This window comes from Idiotropiscis lumnitzeri, chromosome 7 (assembly GCF_059441095.1).
Source record: "Idiotropiscis lumnitzeri isolate Australia: NSW breed Sydney's pygmy pipehorse chromosome 7, RoL_Ilum_1.0, whole genome shotgun sequence".
NCBI classification, from domain to species: domain Eukaryota; kingdom Metazoa; phylum Chordata; class Actinopteri; order Syngnathiformes; family Syngnathidae; genus Idiotropiscis; species Idiotropiscis lumnitzeri.
Window position 1 is genome coordinate 6,594,812 of NC_142397.1, and position 21,248 is coordinate 6,616,059.

Here is a 21,248-nt window from a genome sequence, read left to right on the forward strand (position 1 = left end):
TATTTGTTGTCTTTTTTTATTGTACTCGTAAAAGGACAGCGTGGAGAATGATTTTATTTATCAATGTGTATTCATTTTAAAAATGCATGATTAATTTCTATAATATGCACAAAAAAAAACATGTTCCATCTAGTCAACTAATTTTATTACATAGGACGTGCTTCAAAATGCACCCGCTTTGAATTTAAGTCGTTGCATTCTATTCGTTCACCACTAGATGGCGCTATATTTCACAAATTATCCCTATGAGCTTGTTCCCCCCAACCAATCACAGGGCACATATACACGAATACGCATTTACATTCACATCTAATGAGAATTTAGAGTAGATCTGAACATTTTTTTAAGTTAAGATTCGTTTATTAACATCAAAACTGTACAATAATTCAGGGTTTAACAATTTTGAAAAATTATGTACTTGTGATTTATTTTCACTCAATATTGCCTCGTTATAGCAGCTGTATACTAATGCAATAGAAACAAGTGTTACAATTGCAATATGAAATTAATATGCGTTTATTTTTTTCAAGGTCCTTACAAATTAATATTACAATGAAAAATAGAGTCCCAAATGTTTTTGTTTTACACGGTTTGTACTAAACTAAAGACAAATGAACCACGAATTACCATGAAAGAGAATTTATCTACTTCAGTTAGAGATCTTAACTTACTATACGCCACTTTAGTCCTCAACAGGTCCAACAAGTCATTATAGTCTGATTACAATACTAATGAAATCTGTCACTTTATCACGTAAGCTTTGCATGCATGCATTTTTTTTGGTCTTGTGGATGGAAGCCTGAATACCCCAACAAAAATATGAACCTCACATAGGCTGGAGCTGAGATTCGAACACTGAATCGCAGACCTGCGAATTGAATAAATTGGCTGTATATTTGTGGAACAAAGGAAGCACAGATTTTTGCAGGCAGTGCAGACTGCATGGGGGCCTGCAGGCTAAACCTTACGTCATACAAAAAGTATTTGTACGATTGACTCCATGTCCACTAGAGATCGCACTCTCCCTCTGCAAGGCTCCCTTGCGGTCGTTGAAATCTCAACGATGAAGTCATCAGGACTTGTGAACTGCAGTGAAACCTCGGTTCACCCCCATGGCGTGTGTTTGTCTGGAATAGAAACTTACTAAAAGAAACATACAAGCGAGAGGGGGTGGCTGCAAAGAAGACGTTCCTTAAAAAATAATCATAGTGAGAGATCCGTCCGGATCTGTGTACATTTTCAAAATAATGTCATAACGAAAAAATAGCAACGTGAACATAGCGACATTTTTTTTTCTTTTGAGTTGTGGGCTGCAGTCACGTCTCACGACTCGTTGTGGTGACATGACGTGATGCGGTACTAAACTGGTACGGCAAATCCACTTGGACAAACTACACGGTTGCAACCTTGAACCGCCTTAATTGGTCCTTTACTATTCTTTGCATTAATTTCGAGTCCCCCATAAGTACGTGCATTCGTGTTGTTTTTTCATTGTTAAATTAGGTAACTGATTAATTGTCAAAAATAAGATACAAATGTAAAACAATTATTTGGAGAATGTATTTTATTTTTTAAACATTTTATTGATTAATAAAATAGATAGATAGAAAGACAATGAAAAAGAAAGTATTCACTATTACAATTAAAAAGAACATCTATACAAGTGCATGTAATACGATTAAAAGATGAGCGTGAATTAATGTTTTATTATTCAAAAACACAGGTTAACTTTTTCAACCTCAGCCAGTAATGGCGTCTATCAGCCTCATCTGTCCTTTTGTATAATGAAACGTCTTTTTTGAGTGGGCTATAGTTTAATAATAAAAAAAGGGTGTTGCCCACCGATGTAATTCTTAGACATGTTACGGTAATTGTTTTTTTTTTTAAGTAAATATTTTCTCAAAGATAAGTTAGAGATTAGAATGACTATTAGTGACTTAGAATGACTATTAAAATAAAAAACATTTTTTCAGCATGCGCAGTGTGGATATGTACTTTGTCCCGTTTGCGTAGTTGGTCAGTGTAAGGACTACGTTTCCCACCATGCTTTGCGGCAGAGGCGGTCGCGTGTCTGTGGTGCTGAAACTGCTCGTGCTTCAGTTGTTGCTACGACACGTCCCCGCGAGCATCACTACACTCGCAACCGAGTGATTCTTTTTAGGCGAATTCCTACAATGTCACTGCCGCTCGTATTTAGTTCAAAATAACCATTTGACGTTCGTACAACTTTTATCGCGGCTAATTTACCCAAGCGCGTCGTAGCCTACGAAGTAGCCGAACGGCATCCTTTATGCACAGCACGGTGCTCCGGTCCTCCGAGCACCATGGTCCGCTCCAGCCCCGCTCACTAGGCAGCATGGAAGCCAAGCAACACCCGATAAAGAGCCTCAAAAGCTACCCGGAGACCGGCGGCCGGAGTCTGGCAGCGGCCGCCGGAGGCGGAGGAGGCGGCGGAGGAGGAAGCGGAGGAGACGGAGGAGGAGGCGGCGGGTGTCGAGTCGGCGTCTCAGCGGAAACGGAGATGGAGACAAAAATCCAGAAAGCCGTCGACTTCAAGGCGGAGGGCCATCGCTGCTACAAGGAGAAGAAATTCCGCGAGGCGATCGGCAAATACCACCGGGCGCTGCTGCAGCTCAAAGGCGTACACGTCGCCGACGGGACGACCGGCGGCTCCGAGGTCAACCTGCTGAGCCAACAAGCCGCCGCCAAGCTTACCGAGGAACAGCGGAGAGCCGTGGAGAGCACCGAGATCGAGTGCTACGACAGCCTGACAGGTCAGTCAGTACCTGGCACGAGCGCACCCACACCCGCTCACAATCTGGAAGACTGCACGCTCCGTGCGTGGTTCTTTATGGTTCATTGGGTTCACGTTGGAGAGTTTTTCTATAAATAGTCTCCATAGCAGAGGCGTACAGCCTATCATGTGGGGGCCTGAATGCAAACATCCACGTACTATAAACATTTTAAATATTTAATATATATAGTTTATCTTCAACTCGGGAGGCATAGTGAATAAATGGTTAGCACGATGGCCTCACAGTTGAGAGGTGCAGGGTTCAATTCCCCCGCTGTCCTTCCTGTGTGGAGTATACATGTTCTCCCTGTGCCTGCGTGGGTTTTCTCCGGGTGTTCCGGTTTCCTCCCACATTCCGAAAACATGCATGATAGTTTGATTGGACACTCTGAATTCCCTCTAGGCAACATCACGGATGGTTGTTTGTCTTTATGTTCCCTGCGATTGGCTGGCGAACAGTTCAGGGTGTACCCCGCCTTCTGCCTGAAGATCGCGATAGGCTGCAGCATCTCCGCGACCCTTGTGAGGAGTTAATTTATGTTAATTAGCTTTAATGTGATGTTTGGTCCTAAATGATTATTAATTCATCACAAATCTTTTATATTTGTTCCTCTATATATGTCAGTGACATATAGTGGCGGGCAGAACGGTTAAAATAGAGGGTAGAAAGTTCGGGGTTAAAAAAAAAAAATGACCAACAGTATACTTGTGAGTCAATTGAGAGTATAGCTTTAGTTATTTATTTGCAACCTCAGTTTGATGTCATGCCTCTCTATCATTCCCCAAGAGCAAATAATGACTTTTGCGTGTATTTCTGAGGCAGTGTCACCACGATGATGTGTTGTAATACTTTACAGGAGGCCTCAATGGTGTTCCGGATCATCAAGTGGATGATGTAAGGTTGCATGTCAAAAGGCAAGGCTACACAATCGTGATGTGTTTAAGGTTAAACGAGCTCCGGTGGCTCCACACAAAAAGAGCAATTTGACATTTTTGCTCCGAGTCTTGTCATGGAAAGAGCAGCGTCACTGTTGCTACAAGAGCCTCATTAGAAGCGGGGAGAGGTGTTGGGAAGCAGGTGCACTTAGCATCTGTTATGACAACAACAACAACACTGCTTTCTCTATTACAACTTCCTCTTTTTTTCTTTTTTTTTTTTGCCGGTTATTGTCTCTTGTCCACATTAATTATTCATTGATACAATCTTACAGACTAACGCAAGCACATTGAAGACCTACTAAATAAAAGAAAAGCTAATATTTGAACAGAAGAGAATTGTGGGACTCTATGAATATTAAAAAGATTCAGATTGAAGAGTCAAAGTGAAAAATGTTTCCTCAATGCAATATTCACCTGCCTTATGGACAGTAACTACTTAAAAAAAAAAAAAAAAAAAAAAGAACAAGACAATCACTATAGGAAATTACCCAAGATGCCACAGGAATGTCCCAAAGTCCGGATGAATAGGAAAGTAGTAGTTGGTGCCAATAAATTATGATGATGAAGAGATTATCTCAACTGAGAGATTGACATTTTTGTATGAGGGGGCGGAGCTAAATTTAACTAGGGTTGCAAGTGGAAGTTACAGCGAGTCTTTGTCACATATATGGGCACTTTCTGTGCATTTTTTCAAAATTAAATCATCTGGGATCAATTCATTTTGAAGGGTAATGTAAAATGAGTTTGAAATTAATTTGAAATATATTTGTGGATCTTAGTTTGTGGGATTTTTAGAGTTTAAACCAATTATATAGGCAAGTGAGTGTGGTACTTGTACCACTAATGCAGGGGTCTCCAAGTCTGTTCCTCGTGAGCCCCAATCAGCCCGTTTTATATGTAATCTTGTTCCAACACACCTGATTCAAATGATGACCTCATCAGCAAACTGAAGGCTCCCCCTAGTGGTATGCGAAAGAATGACTAAATTCAATGTTTGAACTGCGCATAATCCCATGGGTGCTGCAGCTTTTTTTTTTCATTCAGTACAATACATTTTGTTAAGTACAGTTCAGTTGTGTTGAACTTTTAACACTAACCCAATATGTAATATTAATAATATGATAAACATTTGTTTGATTTGACTGATTTTGCTAGTGTACCTAATAAAATGTCCGACGTCAATAACATCTTTTTGGATGATGCATGACAAATGAACTACAGCAATCTTTCATCCATGATGAAGGTCGTCAGCCTCTGTGCATCGTCCGCGGCCTTTATCGAAGGCCGAGGTGGCGTGAAGGAAATACAGGGGTGGGAGGGGTGGAGGGATGATTTAAACAGATGAGGAAAAGGGGGATAAGGAAGTAGGGAAAGGGGATTGGTCAGCGCGGCAGGAGAGGAAAAGCCAGTGCAGAGAAGAAGTAGAGGAAGAGGGGGGAGGGGAGTGCCACACATACTCGACAGGGGGCCATATTTACCATAGCAACCAGCACTGTGCCTTTTCCCTCTGGTTGTGGTAACATGCTCGCAGCCTGCCATCATTGTTGCTGTTATTGAAGCGTCATTTGCTCCTTCATTCATAGATAAATGAAATAAAAGGCACATTTCCTTGAGTGGGGACAATCAATTAATTGATTCACATGGTAATTTTTCATGAGATGGGAGAAGCCAGTCCAATGGTAATACAAATGTTTTACTTTCTAAAAACATAGGGTATTAAAAATAAAATGTATAGAATTAAACAATTCATTTGCGGGTACAAACAACTATAGTCGACCCCTCTATCTGGGGAAATAAATACATTTAAAATAAAGCCCGACAGTTTTAATTGAGAAAAGAGTTTTTTTTTTTAATTGTCTCATAAGCGAAAATGATTTTTCTTCAAATTCTTTTTATTTTTATTTTTTTATTAACCAATTTAACCTTGTACTATTGTAGTTAGTGCTTATTTATAAAATATTGATGTGAGTTCGCAACAGAGCAGCAGAAATATACATCGTGGCGAAATATTCTTGCATCATCATAAATTGAACAAAGCAGAGGCTCAAAGAAGGGAGACGATGAAGCGACTCTTTTCAGAATCTGCAAGTCTGACTTTTCCTCAACTCCTGCTCGCTCTGATGTCTGCATGAAAAAGTTCCTTTGTTTCCCCCTGACCAGCTCGAGTCATGAGCTGAGTCGCAGCCTTGGGAGCGACGCAGCTCATGAGTAGATTTGTTTGATCCAAAACACTTTTTTTTTTTAGGCAGTTGCTTGCAAGATCATTATCTGGCTGCAGTGTTTTAGTGTTTGTGCACACATTCAACAAAGAATGAGAGTTTTGATAGTAAGAATAATAATGGAAATACATTTGTTCTGAATAACGCTAAACGAGTTTGCTACCCCTTTCAATGTGGTAGTTTGAACCCTTGCATGTTATTAGCTAGTTTGCATGTTCTGACCAACCTTGTATGTGTTTTCTGTGGGTAAATTTCAGTTTAACTCAGTGCTTCTCAAATAGTGGGGCAGCCGCGCGACGTGTGACAATAAAGTGTAATTGCACCTCCACTCCAGTAAGTAGCAATAGCGCTCTTAATGCCCATTGAGCGCAGCAAGGATTAACTGTACGGTGTAGGTTTGTTCAACGAAAATGCTATTATTTATAGTTGTGGCGGAGAGAATTGTTTTCTTCTTCCCGGGGTTGGTGGGAGCTGAAGTTTTTTTTTTTAAGTGTCCACAAATGTGAACATGAGTGACAGTGGGCGGATGACCAGTCCAAGGCAAGTATAATAGAAAAATTTTAATTGTATTTTAATCGGTGGATTTTATTATCGGCAGTGATATCAGTGTAGATGTTTTCCGAAGGTAATTGTTAAAAAAGGTCAGGTTCGTTTTTTCTGTGTTGTCGTGACTGTCATAGCACCCTCTAGTGGTTAGCCTGTTAATGTCATTTCATTTTAGTTAGGCATATTTTAGCCACCTTTGTCAGGACCAGCGATAATTAGCAGTAAAAAAAAAAGTCATCGTAGCATTTCCATCCAAAATCGCCTGCATTAGCATGTAAGTAAGTGAATCAGTATAAAGTGTCTATTTTCAGGATTACAGTTTGTTTGAGGACGTTTCAGTTGATGTCGCCTGTACTGTTTTGAACTTTGTGTATGGATACGACCGCAGTAAATTGGTGTCACGTTGACGAGGCATTCCATTGCTTCCGCGCATGTTTTTTTTCCATTGGCATTTGCTCAAGAAATCACACACCCATGCCCAAGGAAATTAAATATTGCAGAGATTAAAATGTTTGATTATGCAGTGGTTATCATCCCCATAAACCTTTGATACCCAATCATACCAGCAAATATTTTTACTTTATGTTACTTCACGGAGAAAAATGAATTGGAATTCATATAAAACTAAATATCTTGGGCATTGTTTTCTGCTTTAGCCTTTTTTTTTTATTAAAAAAAAAAAGAATCAAACAGAGTGTTCCATACGACTTACTTTTTCGTTGTTGTAGCATCTTCTCTGTATGCTTCCATACCATCGGCTGTTATCCTGATTTTAGTTCTATAGAACCTTTCACATAATGAGTATATCCCTCTAAACCGTTTGTCGTCAACATCTGTTTGCACCGCTGCAATTATAACAATATTCCACATTCTTGGTAAACTCAACCGTGCATTTGGGAGAATAACATAACAGCATACAGCGGGTTGTTGGATGGTACTGCATGCTTGCACGCGTGTATACGGCAGCAGTACCAGAACACATCACAAAAGTTCCCCCTTTCATCTCCCGCCAACTACCACACTGGTGTGTCACCACAAGATAACGCTTGAATCACAAGTGAGGAAAGGAGAGATGAAATGGAGGCTATATACTCGCGTGAAAGGTTGCTGCATGCTTTAGGGGAGAAAAGGCGGAATTTTAGGTGCCATTCAAGGGCAAGAGAATGGGGGGGGGATGGTCGGAGAGGTGTGTTTGGTGTCCCTCTGTGTGGATGGAGCAGAATGGCGATCTTGCTGTATGCCAGCCAGGGTTGCAGATGGCTCGGTCATGGCTGGCTCTCACCCTCCACTGTACTCTCACACTGTACTATGCATATTCACTCCCCAGATTAGGCCGGCATTCGGAGGAGGGTGATGGAGAGGAAGGAGGCGAGAGCCAAAGAAAGCAAGGGTCTAAAATAAGAGACGGCCAGCGAAACTGGACAGATCTCTTAAATATGATGGGATTATTGTCAGAGGCGGGGAAGGATAAACGAAATAGGGAAGAGTCAAGACAGAAGGCACTCTCTGACCTCCAAACAAGAGAAGAGCCATCCAGAGAAAATGATTGATAGTGCAGGCTAAATACATTTTTAAATCATCCTATTCATTGGGATGGGGGGGGGGGGGGGCGTGGTCCAACCACTCACTTCATGGCCACAGATTTTTTTTGCCATGTCAAGACTCTAATGCGAGACTAGAGCACCACATTTAAAGGGAATGAAAGGAGCCGCTTTGCAATCATGAAAGTAAGCGGTTTAGCATTGCGGTCCACGAGGCAAAATTTAGCATTTTGCGCCTCATCAAAACGCATAGAATCGCAAAACCGAGTATCAACCGCGGTTGTAAAAAGTTCCGCTTGGCTGGACGCCCTCGCGCCTCTCATAACACCAACTGCAGGCCGTCGGAGGCCGAGGTTCGAGTAGCCACTTCCTTCACACCAGCTAGCTAGTAACGACCTTTACTACTTTAGTATGATGTGAATCTCAGCGTTTGTTCTGACTATACCATTTATCCAAATGACAAATGAAAACAATTTGAATTATGTCATAATAGTAAGGTATTTACAAACTATATCCAAATGATTATTCATGTCCGGAACATGCTTTATAAATGATCACTTCAGTATTTACAAATGCTTAACTAATCCTTATTAATGTGTACTTATTATAAAGTGTTACCGAGAAATCTGTGCCGTGTCCGTAGATGACACGGCAGAACAGGACAGGGTTAAATTGGATTGGACTGCTCAAGTCAGGTCAGGTCAGAGTAGGACATTTGAATGTAGTTTTGTGTTGGGTGCCCCGTAAAACTTTTCTTTTTTTAATTTTAATCTTTTATCCAGAGTCCAGCATGTTTGGTAGACCACAAGATCAAAAGAAAATGCTACATGAAGCTAAGCGCAAAAAGTCTGTGCACTGTCCACCAATCACATTTGGTGACCAGTGAGGCAACGAGCAGCAACAAAACAGATCCCTCAAGCGCAGACGACCTCAATAAAAGGATTTTTTATGCTTTATTAAACTGCGCATAAATGCTATTTGAGGATCTGCTTTGACTGAAGCAAGCTGACACTAAACAGAAAATACAGCATGTTTAAATAAGAAAACAATGGCCGGGCACGGCCTCTGTTCTTCATCCTCTTTAACAGCATTAACCCCACCCCAACTTTTACCGACAACGGTGGCAAGCATTAGAGGAATCATCCGCCATGTAGCTTCCTCATTGGTATAAATATTTAAGCAGATGAGCATTAATCCTGAGTCAGCAACTATTTTGGGAGTGGCGGACAATGGCAAAGGGTGCAAACTGACTCCAATGTTGGACGTTTATTTTTGGCCCAACCTCTGCCATGAGAGGAAATTGCTTATCATTTCCATTTACGGTATGCTTGTTCATGTCTACTTTTGGAGTAAATTTGTCACAATTGTATTGACTTTATTGTTGTTTCTCAAGTGACAGTTGCACTCATAGTACCATTAAATAGTGGGGAAAAAAATGGACAATATTTACTCTATCCTTTTAATGTATTTAAACTCTTCACTTTACAAACTATGAAAATACAACATCAGAATATTCTCAAGTAAGATTACTGTTACTCAAATACAATATACTCTGCCCACCTCTGACTGCAATAATCCAAAAAATATTTATTCTTTGAAATATTATGAGCATTTTATGACTAAATATTGCTGGGCTTTTTGTTACGATGCACTATTGTTGTTTTTTTATTTAACATTTCTATTTTATTCATTCAAAATTTTTGTTTTCCAAGTAATTGATTGATTGGATTTGTCGTTTTTTTTATTATTTAATTAATATAATATGCTTGTAATATTTAATACATATTTTTCAATTCATTCAATTATTTGCATTACATTAATTTATTGTTTTAATTTTGTGTGATTAAATTAATTAAATACTTTTGTATTATTTGCTAAATGTAACTATAATGTATAATTTGTATACATTTATCTTAATATTATTCAGCATTTTTTTAAAATATTTTACTTGTTGATCATTTAATTTGTCTTTTGATCATTTAGTTTGTAATATCTATTTTTGTTTTTTCAGCAGGCCCAAACTGGAGTGAGAGGGCCTCATGAAATTTAAACTCAGGAATTGTGCTGTGTGATAAATCTTCTCATTTAATTTGGCCTTTTATTGTGGGCAACTTAAGACGCCTGTGCAATAATAATGCTATTTAATCAGCTTCCTCTCATGCCACCCCTTTGAGATGGATGGATTTGAGGCAAAGTAGAAGCGCTTGTCAGATTTGCGACGACAGATTTTTTTCCTGCATTGAAAAAAATCTTAAATCTGACTTCAATTCATGAACAAGTGAGCTCACTTGATTCAGGGAAAATGTGAAATGATGAGTTCTTTTTTACCGCGGAGAAATAGGAAAATCACAACATAATTCCTCTTGGGAGTAAACACCACAAAATAGAAGTCCACTGACATTTAAACAAATTGCTACAACAAGATTGCAGCGAGCCGTTGTGAAATGGGCTTCCTCCGGTCCGAATACTTTATTTAATATTAAGTGCACCCTTTTTTCTGTCATGACAAAATATTGCAAAGTATTTCCCTTTCTGTGACAGCCGAAGTCGAAAAGGCTCCGAAATTGGGGTCCAAAGGTGGCAAATGGACGATAATTCCGAGTCTTGTCGCGGCAGATGAGCGCTCGTGATAAAGCCAGCGCCGTGATTTCATGATAACGAGCAGCATGGCTTGGAGGGGAAGAGCTATTCTTAGCAGGGGGGCCAGGAGAGGCCGTTCGCTCTGTCCGAGCGCTCTGACGTCAAATTAAATTATGTCCTGTCCAAAAAAATGAGAATTTTGTGAGGAGCGTAGTGCATCAGGCCCTTTAAAGCAAAACTATGTGACATTTGAAATATTAAGAGTAACGTGGCGGATGCTTCTACAGCCATTTGCTTGTGGGTATTTTAGTGATCTTGCAATTGGTAGTTTTTCAGTCGGTTTAAACAAAGGTCTTGTGTGTGTTTGGAATTATTTCAATATCTCAATACTTACAGTTTTTACGTTCCTATATTTAAATCCAGTAAAGTAGGTTAAAATATTACATTTAGGAAAAGGAGTTAAACCTCTGTATTGTTTTCAATAAATGGGCCTACTGTGCTACTATCAGTTAATGTTGGTAATTGGAAGCAGAAGATCAGGCGTGGGCAAACTACGGCCCGGGGGCCACATGCGGCCCATTAAATGTTTTAATCCGGCCCGCCAAACTTGAAAAAAATGTAGGCAATAATAGATAAACATGAGAATGTTATTTGTGATTTTGATCTTGCGATGCAGTTTGTGGTAAAAAATCATTCATCAAATGTTATGGCTGGATTGCATTTTTATTTATTTCAATGGGAAACAAGTTACAAAGGGAATTCGGTTCCTGAACCGAGGTTCCACTACGCTTCTTAGAATCAACCTGCTGATGGCGTGAAATGTGCAACCTGGGCGTGACGAGTGTGAACAAATCCAGCGTGAAAGGGTCAGCGATGAATGTGTGAGGAAATGAGGACTGCTGTCGGGGCGAGTGATGGCTCTCTCTCCGCGGTATCTTCCTGCAGAACTAATTACAAGGTGATAGACAGCCGACTAATCAGCGGGGCTAAGGAGTGTCTTAAAATGAGACGAATTGCAAGACGAGTCCGGTGAGGAAATGAGTTCAAAACGTCAGGAAGCGGAAACTAATCTGGCGTGTGAGATGGTGTTTTCCGTTTCCCTCCTCTGTTAATGGATTTAGTTTGCTCATTGCCTCAATCCCTCTCCACTTTGTGTCTCTTCTAGCGACTTTTTTCATTGCTTCCAGACTTTTCGCTGTGTCTTAATGAAAACCAGTCTCGGTGAAGACTCAACTTGATGCCTCAGGCTAAGCTGCAGGGTTCCTGCACCATCAAAATGATCACATTTACACAACTTTACCTCCAAAAAAAAAACCTCCCAAAAAATCTAAGTAAAAGTCAACCTTTTGCTCATCTCAATTTATTACAAATGCAATTTCTTTGCAGTTTCTTTTGTGTCATAGTCCATTTCTATGTCAGTGATTTGCTCGCTAACATCCAATCAGAGTAATCGACAACGCCATTTTGCAAACCATTGATCGATGGTTCATTTGTTGAAATCAAATCCAAGGCATGATTCTAAACATTACTTTATCCTTAGATTTGTTCTTGCTTGTATTGTGAGCGTGTTGGGCAAGATTGTGACCAAGTAGCATCACCCCCAGTAGGGCAGTTACTTAAAATCTTTATTGGTGCAGTGAGGACCCAATTGGCATTCTTCACGATGTGGTTAATTGTTTTTGTTTCTCTGCATGGACAGTCAATGGCTGGTGTTTTTGCAACCTTTGTCCTTGCTCTGTTTAAAGGGGGAATGAAGTAAAAAAAATGTTCTTCACGATAACATGTTGTCGTATGCCAGTAAATTTCACCAGTCTGTCATTTGAAATTTTGCCGCCAGTCCAACATCATCTATTTGTCATTATTACAGTTTGTCACCGCTATTTTAGGACCGTCAGTAAAAAAAAAAAAAAAATTACAAGGATAACAGCACACAATTGTATTAATTTAGTATACACATGCGCATTGCTCTGTGTGGCATGACGGGAAAAAAATGGAAATCACGCACCGCAGAAATAATAATAAACCAATCAAAGTTACTAATAATCAATGTTTACTTACTTAATTTCCAAATGTATTGGTATAACGTAGGCCAAATGCAAAAAAAACAAAAAAGCTTTTTTTTTTTAACTTGCTAATGCACATGTCAATACACCAAATTAAAATGCTACGTGTTTAGCGTTCAACCAACAAGTACGTTTGAACGTATTGTGTGGCAAAAAGCTAATCTGCCGGGCTAGAACGTTCCACGGAGCAGTGAAATGTCCGGTGAAATTGGCGACACAGTCTTCATACGTCTACACGGGTCCAAAGTATAAAAATAAGATGGTTGTGGATGAGAATAGCGGTTAGCCTGGCTAGCTTTTGCTATTCCGATCGCTGCTAGTTTTCAAAATGCGATACCACGGTACTGACTGCGAGGAACGAGGGTAACGGTATCACCAAAATGTTATGTGAATAACACACGGACAGCACATGTTTGCTAAAAAGAACTTTATTTATCCTAAAGTTGAGCTATATGGCTAAACAAAGATGCATTATTTGTATTAAATTATAAAGTATGGTGGAGTTTTTTTTTTGGCACAGTGGTTGGGAGTCACTGCTCGACTGAGTGACACCGTTGTGATATAAAGTCATCATGGTACTCCAAAAATAGCAAATGGAATGGAGGACTAAGACTTGCACAGTATTGTACATCCACACAGGCGTCCCCGCTTCCGACATTTTCAGGAGCTTGACAATTATTAGTCGGCGCCAGTCAGCGTTGCGGCATCCCATTAAACCTCGGCTCACTCTTCCGTCGCCACGCTCACATCAGGTTCCTCATTAAGACAAACTTCCCTTGCCTCGCCTGCGACACTCGGTCTCTTTGTGCGGCTTCACATCTCATTAGTCGGCCTTTTTTGTCGCAAACGTTCCCGTAAAATGCAGCTTTTCCAATTAACACAAAGCCAAAGCGTATCCGATGAATCTCGTCGTTATTGCGAGAGGAATTGACTCCCTCGGAGAGGCCGAACGGGTCGTCACCTCGTCGGCTACGAGGATTTATACGTTTCATTCCCTTCGTAATGACGGCTGTAAACATCAGTTATTGATCCACGGCTGTGTTAGTTAATCCACGAATGATAATGTACCCAAGGCCAAGTCGAGTGGAACCTCAAAAAGAAATGTATAAAGATATTCTTTTCACAATTTGAGAGAGTTCACGTGTCATTAATAACAGATCGCTGACAAAACACAGTAGTTCCTTGGCTTACGAGTGATCCCGACTCAACTCACATCACAAACATCACTTTGACAGCTTGTGGGCAATTCTTTAAAAAAGAGCTCGCGGATCGTCCCAACTGTGTCAAACTCAACATAAAACCAAAGTCGACATCGAATCGAGTAGCGACTTTCCAGGCATGATTGAGGTTCCCAACTCTTGCCCGCCCGCATGTAATATTGCTTGTAATAAAAAAGCCACTAAGGTACCGACACACCGTCTCCAAGTATGGCGCAGGGTGTCGTTTCAGGGTTGTTGCTCTGCTGTTTATAATGGAGGTTGTGTGCAGGGGTGTGTTTGCGTGTGTGCGTGTGTGTGTGTGTGTGTCCGTGCCCCACCTGCTCCAAGTGCCCTGTCATAATCACACCCTTAATGCATTTCAGCACCCGACCCGTCCTCTGGCATGCCATCCATCTGCCTAATGGGCCAACAGGGCGCGGCATGCCTGTTATCATTTGAACATACAAGATGCTTTTGGGAAATTTTTAACCCTTACATACTGCTTGGGTCCAATTTGATTCATTTTGCACTAACACTCATAATACTATGTCATTGTTTCATCCTGAAATTTGATCATCGGTAAAGTGACCGAAAATACAGTCGGGGCGGGCCAGCCTACGAATAAGGAAAATAAAGCCATTGAAAGGCATCAGTACCTAAGTACTTGGTATAATATAATATAATATAATATAATATAATATAATATAATATAATATAATATAATATATAATATAATATAATATAATATAATATAATATAATATAATATAATATAATATAATATAATATAATATAATATAATATAATATAATATAATATAATATAATATAATATAATATAATATAATATAATATAATATAATATAATATAATATAATATTAAAATAAAATATAATATAATATACAACATTATGTGTTACCCAATACACTCTGTTTTTGTTTTGCTTTTTTATTTTTATTCATTTTATTGATGGCAAATGTATTTGTATTATTTATATTTGCACCGGCGAGGGGAAACTCTCCATTCTCGCTGTGCACTGAGTATAATGACCATAAAGGGCATTCTGATTCTGATAAATAAGTACCTGCAAAATGATGCTTTGCTTTTTCTCTGAAAAAAAAATTATAAAAGATTAATCGTCCATTTATTAATGTCAGACTGGATAACAATCCATTTTTCAAAAGATGAGTATTTTCTAATTTAATGGAAAGTGATCAGTATGTCAGGGCTACTCAGGATTCATTTGAGGCTTTTGGAACAAGGTGAGGCCCTTAAGTTATGTCTTGTCTTACTCGTTAGGTTTTTGTTTCCAATTATTCTTGTCAGGCCGTCCCTCGTGTCTACTACTAAGCTCCCTCCAGCCACTCACGTCTTGTCCAGCGGTACCTTGTTGTCTCGTCAGCTATCTTGCAGTCATGCTGCGTTCCATGACCGTGGGAAATTAGAAAATCATCCCGCTCGAATTGTACTAGTTGCAACCTCGAAGCGTTCCAGGAGAATGTAAACAAACAAAGTTGGCTGATGGTGATAAATTGTTTTTGGTTTTGTTCCTTAAAACGCATGCTGACCTGCCGCAAAGGTGGCTTAATCCTCCCCATCACTTGCACTCCAGATTTTTCCCACCATCACCATCCAAACCCTCAACTGTGAAAATCTTTAGGACTTTCCTGTGGTCTGTGCCCCCTTAGGCAGCGTTCATTTTAGGTTTTTTTTGTTGTTTACACTATACGGCTAGCCTTCCGTGTGGATCAGTGGCAGCCCATTGTTGAAGTGTGTCAGCCATTAGGCACATTCTGTAACAGAACCCACCCGGTGGCCCGGCTCATGTCCTCTAATGAGGGACATGATGGATGGGCGTGTACCGGACAGTTGTTCAAACAAAACAGATGAGGAAAGGCCATCTGAAATTCTGCTCATCTAATTTTAAGGTAATATTGTTTTTCACGGATATTTGAACAGAATTCTGTGTCCTGAAGTAGCAAACAAAACAGAACACCACGTCATTTTCTTTTAGAAAACTTAGTGAACGGCATGCAACGTCAAGCACCAAAACACTTTGATTGATATTGACTGTCCATTCCCTCACGTCCGCGCTGAATTATTCAGTGTTATGCACTTGCATTGTTGACAGGCACATCCAGCGTGAGCTACTGGAACGGGAATCCCTGAGTATGAAAATCGGTGCGATTACACCGTGACAGCAGTGATGGCACGGGTTGTTGGTTTGAATCACCTTTCAAGTTCTGTTGCACTCGGGTGACTTTTTCAATTGATGGATTTTATTCCCTGCTTTTGTTATTTGTGTTCATGACTCAAAACTTACTAACTCATTTACCCCAAACTTTGTGGAGGGTTTGGTCAAAATGCCTCTCCTTGAGAGCACTTTTGTCCTGTCCGGAGGAAACCAAAATCTGGATGTCACTTCATTTCTTGAATTTCAACAAAAACAAGGGAGAAGTGATGTGCCGTCCCTGTGGCCCTTCTTCTTTCAACCCTGTTGACCTTGAACCTCTGGCATCTTATCTCGTGCCACAACTCAACATGAGACTGTCGCTGCTCCGCTGGTATTTATTGTAGCTGTGTTTTAGTTTTTGTTCTAATTTCCTGCTCATTTATATGACACCATATGGAAAGCGCTTCGTTATAGCTCTAGCTGTTGTGAAATGCGTGACATGAATAATTTAAAAAATATATATATATTTGTTGAGAAAAAAAAAAAAAAAAAAAAAAAAAATATATATATATATATATATATATATATATATATATAGCTGTTATTCTCAGAGCGTGGTACTTTTGCTTTGTGCCGCACCCAAGTGATTCGAGTAATTCATTTTAATTACATAAAAGCCTTAACTGATGAAAAAAAAATGACTGAGAGCCTGACTAAGCTCCATAATGACTTCTCCTCACTTGATAGAACATTTGGGCTTTGGCCAGGCTCACCTTGTCTTACATTGTTGGATTTTTATACACGCTCTCTCTCTCTCTCTCTCTCTCTCTCTCTCTCTCTCTCTCTCTCTCAAACTGACGGGGGATGACAGGTATGGAGGCAATAGCTACTTTTAACACACTGCTCTTCCTCACCTCACCTCTTCGTCTCCAATGAGTCTCACCTCCTCTCATGCTCCTGAGACCCCCGGCATCCCACCCCCTTTAACCGCAGCCCTGTCCCTCGCCATCGCCGTCACACGCCCCCCCACCCCCTTCTGTCTCTCACTCCCTGACTCAACCTGCCTCCCAGCTAATAGTCCCTGACTCATGTTGTTCACCGAGCTGTCTGTGTGTCAAGGGCAGACAGGGAGGAGAGAGGCAGGATGAGACGAGGGTTAAAAAAGAGCTGTGACACACGAGGACGAGGGAGTGCAAATGGAAGGGAGCTATTTTGACATTTCACAAAGATTAGGACAGAGCGATGGGTGGGGAGGTGGAAGGGCGAGCAATAACGAGGGGGAAAGCTGAAAGTAGAAACCACAATTGGTTGCGATCAGCAGAGGAGCAGCGTGTGAGTGATAAGATATCTGAGCCATCGGCAGTCATTTAAAACCTTCTGTGGACTAAAAGCTGTGTGTGTGGGTGTGTGTATGTGTGTGTATATCTTTACTAATGAAGTTATTTCGGGCATTAGCTGATGTGAAAGCTGCGGGAGATGGCCGCTACATTTGTTGGATCGAAGACCTCAAGGAAAAACAAGTGCTGCTGACTTGAGCTTGTATTAAAGTCCAAAAAGAAAGTCTCTAAAGTTACTTTAGGTACACTAAATGGTGACCAAATGAGAATGCTCTTCGCTCGGTGATTGAAACCCCGGTGAAAATTATGGAATCAGTAGTCTCGGAGGATTTTTATTCAATTGTTTGATTTTGTAGGGGGAAAAAAAAAAAGCCGATCACATATATGACCCAAAATTAAAGCCATTTGAAATGGCAGCTTTCTGGCTTCATGATACACGAAAAGAAATCAAGAGGAAAAAAGTGGTAGTACCATATGACGCAAGACATACCAGTCTGAAGGTGAGTTTTATTTTCTCTCCTCGCACAGTGCCAAGGCGTAATGTTAAGATCAGTAGCAGAAGAGAGACGGAATCGCTCCCCTGCCCGGGGCCTAAAACCGCTTACGTCTTTTGTGTGACACATTACTATTGTCTATTTATAGTCATTTCACTGCCACCCTGAAGATGGAACATACTCTATTTCGTTGTGCTTCTATAAAAAATGGATTCTTTTGCCTGATAGACCAACCTGTTTGCAACTTATCCCACGGTTTCTATTAGTTGCAGCGCTAACATCCTCGCGTTTTGTTTTTCCTCCTCCCGTTTGCAGCATGTCTGTTGCAGTCCGAGCTGGTCAACTACGAGCGAGTGAAGGAGTACTGCCTGAAGGTGCTGAGTCATCAGAGGGACCACTTTAAGGCCATGTACCGCGCCGGCATTGCCTTCTATCACCTGGGCGACTACGAATGTGCCCTACGCTACCTGCGAGACGCCAAGAACCGCGAGCCTGCAGGTGAGCGTGTTGGACGGAATGCATCGGGACTAAAAAAACGATTTGATTGCTTTTTGTAGGATGTCATTTGAATTGACACGCACTGAGGGGAGAAGCTAAGATTAGCCTGGGTTGTTAGTGGAGAGTCTCACACAATTTTTGTTTTCTTTCAAAGAAAATTGTAAGATGACTTTGAAATGATATTAAAAAGTTTTAAATTCCGCTCACTGGCGTCATTCCCTGCCAGATACCAACGTGCTTCGTTACATCCAGCTGACGGAGATGAAGATGAGCAAGAGCGGCCAGCGGGAACGAGAGCTCGGCAAAGAGACGCAAGGCTGAACCTGCCCTTCCCCTATTAGGAATCCTGCAGTCGCCACCCCCCCCGACCCCCCCCCCCCCTCCCCATCCTTTCCGGCCCTCATCCCATCCCAAGCCCAACCATCCGACATCCCCGCCATACTCTCGCAGACACTCCACAGCACGGACGCAGTTGTAGGAGACGATCTGAACAAATTTCCTGTTTTTCCAACTCCTTCATGCCTGCTTGTGGGTCAGGTGCAGTGGCTCTTTTTTTTCCTTGACAAAAAAAAAAACAACAGAAAAAAAAAAGAAAAACAAAGAAAACTGCTGTATTATATTCCTCCCCACAAAAGAAACTAGTGAATAATGGACATTTGCGTGATTTTCTCAATGTTTTCCAAAAGCGTTTTGTTTCTTCTGCCTTTTGGTGAGTCCTGATTGGCTCATTGAGAGGGGCGTGCGACACATATCAAGACCATCGTCCGATTTGATTGTACGTGCGACCAACCGGGAGGGCTCTCTCAGGCTCTTTAAACACACATTCTTGGACTTTGTTGGGGTTTTTTTTTTTCAATTAAGGGCTAATTTGAGTGTTTGTAATCTGTTTTTAATGTCCATCTAAACCAGGGGTGGGCAAAGCGTTTTGATCTGGCCCGCTGAGAATTGACATTATCAAGAGCTTTAATTTATCAGTCAGTGGTTCATTAAAATTTATTTTGTTAAATGTTAATTATTATTTAATTAATTTTAGGGCCCAACTGATAAATAAAATTGGCAAAAATATGAAAAAAAAACCCTACCAATTTTTCATGTTCTTTTTTCCATGTTAATGCAGTACAACATAGGACAAGGATGACATTCAAATATTTTTTAAAAAAGGCGAAAAAATGTCCTGATTATGCCAAAAAGTAATGTAAAACAATGTTCTGCTTGTAATTCTTTAATGTGTTGAGGACCAAAAAATATCTTATTTCATTCGTAACATTTTTTTAAATGAATCGGCTGATTAATCAGCTATCATTTTATAATGCAAATATCTAAATTGGCATAGACATAAAAAAAAATTAAATCCATATCAGTCAGCTCCTAATTCATTTATTTCATTTAATAATTTGTGAATTGAGTTATTATAAATAATATTAGTCAAACGATTTCTTCTAACGCAAGATAATTGGTAAATGAATTGTTGAACTGAATTTATTATTCAAGCACAAACTTTTGCCCACCCCTGGTGCAAAAGTGTGTAGTTGTAGACTTGTTATGGCGATCTGGTTTGCTTATGTTCTGTCTTGAATTTGTAGTAAAATGATGCCTACCCAAAGCGTGACCCCAAAACCCTTCACCCACAGGGTCGTTGTTGTGACTGTCAAAGCCCCTCTCCGCCGGAACAATTCTACACTTTTACATCATCCCAAACACTCACATGGCCAGTTCTGTTCAGGCGAGCATCCACAATGGCTAAAGTCGAAATTCATCTTCATTTGAAACCTGTCATTGGCACAAAAAAGAACTGCTGTGGTTAAAAAAAAAAAAATCAATGATGTCATCAATGAACCAACTTCAACCTGACATCATCTCATTATTGTTGACTACAAAAAAATTGTAAGTGTTCAACCCTGAACACACGCAGCGATTTTGATCATTTTGTGCGTGTCCTGATTTTTTATTTAATGTGTTGGAGGGGTAGTTGTACAAAGTAGTCGACTTTACCACAATCACGTCGACGAGTTGCTAATCATCTATTTTTGACTTAAGACGGAAGCAGCTCGGAGTGAAATGAGTCTGTCACCTTCATTTAAATTGTCTTCTGCACATATTTGCTAAGCATGGGAGAACCAAGAAGTGGAAAACAGCCAAGCTTGAGCAGGCTTTTGAACAACTTTTGGCCTTTAGGATAAAAGCGGACAAAGAGCAGGGAATTCTTCCACCGCACACAAAGAGATTTCTGAAATTAATTGCAAACATCGCACAATCCCACCGCTGCCGTGGTGGGGCTCAGAACGAGGACGGGTTGTCCTGTTTGGCCTGACTGCTGAAAGCACACCGAGTGAGAAGAATTTTTTTTTTCCCTGGCCTGTGCCCAGTCCACGGTAATTAATGTCTTCTAACATGTCCTGTGTAAATTTGATGTATAAACTGTCCATTGTCGATGAATATAGATTATTGCAAAGCATTCCCTCCTCGTTTGTTTTTTTATTATTTTTCTGTTGTAGTACTACACAAAAAAAGTCACCAATTAGCGTCGACTCCATTTTCAAGGTATTACGTCAACTTAAAAAAAAAAAACTGAAGTTGTGCTACCTCAACCATGTCGTGTACGTGATGGTGACGAACGCAACACACGTCACGATATCACACCGACAATCGTGTTGACAGCACACATTCATTCAGATTTGTTATCGTAAGTATTGAACGTGTTACAATTGTCGGCACCGGCAGAGGAAAAAGTCACTCGTAACACATTTTACATCACATGATAATTTGATCTTTGGGTGGTAACGAAATCAAATCAGCCTGATGATTGGTAAGAGTGTCGCCACTTAGGGTGAGTTTTAGGGGAATTTAATCACAGATTGGAGTTCGT

The 21,248-nt window shown here is 40.4% G+C and overlaps 1 protein-coding gene across 1 annotated transcript; it reads left to right on the forward strand.

The window, feature by feature from the left end:
• The first annotated feature begins 2,041 nt into the window (after positions 1-2,041).
• Positions 2,042-20,837, forward strand: ttc9b (tetratricopeptide repeat domain 9B). The gene is made up of 3 exons (XM_088301562.1): positions 2,042-2,774; positions 18,200-18,382; positions 18,609-20,837. Exons 1-3 carry the CDS (start codon positions 2,291-2,293, stop codon positions 18,701-18,703), a joined length of 762 nt encoding a protein of 253 aa, XP_088157688.1. The 5' UTR covers positions 2,042-2,290; the 3' UTR covers positions 18,704-20,837.
• Positions 20,838-21,248: the final 411 nt, after the last annotated feature.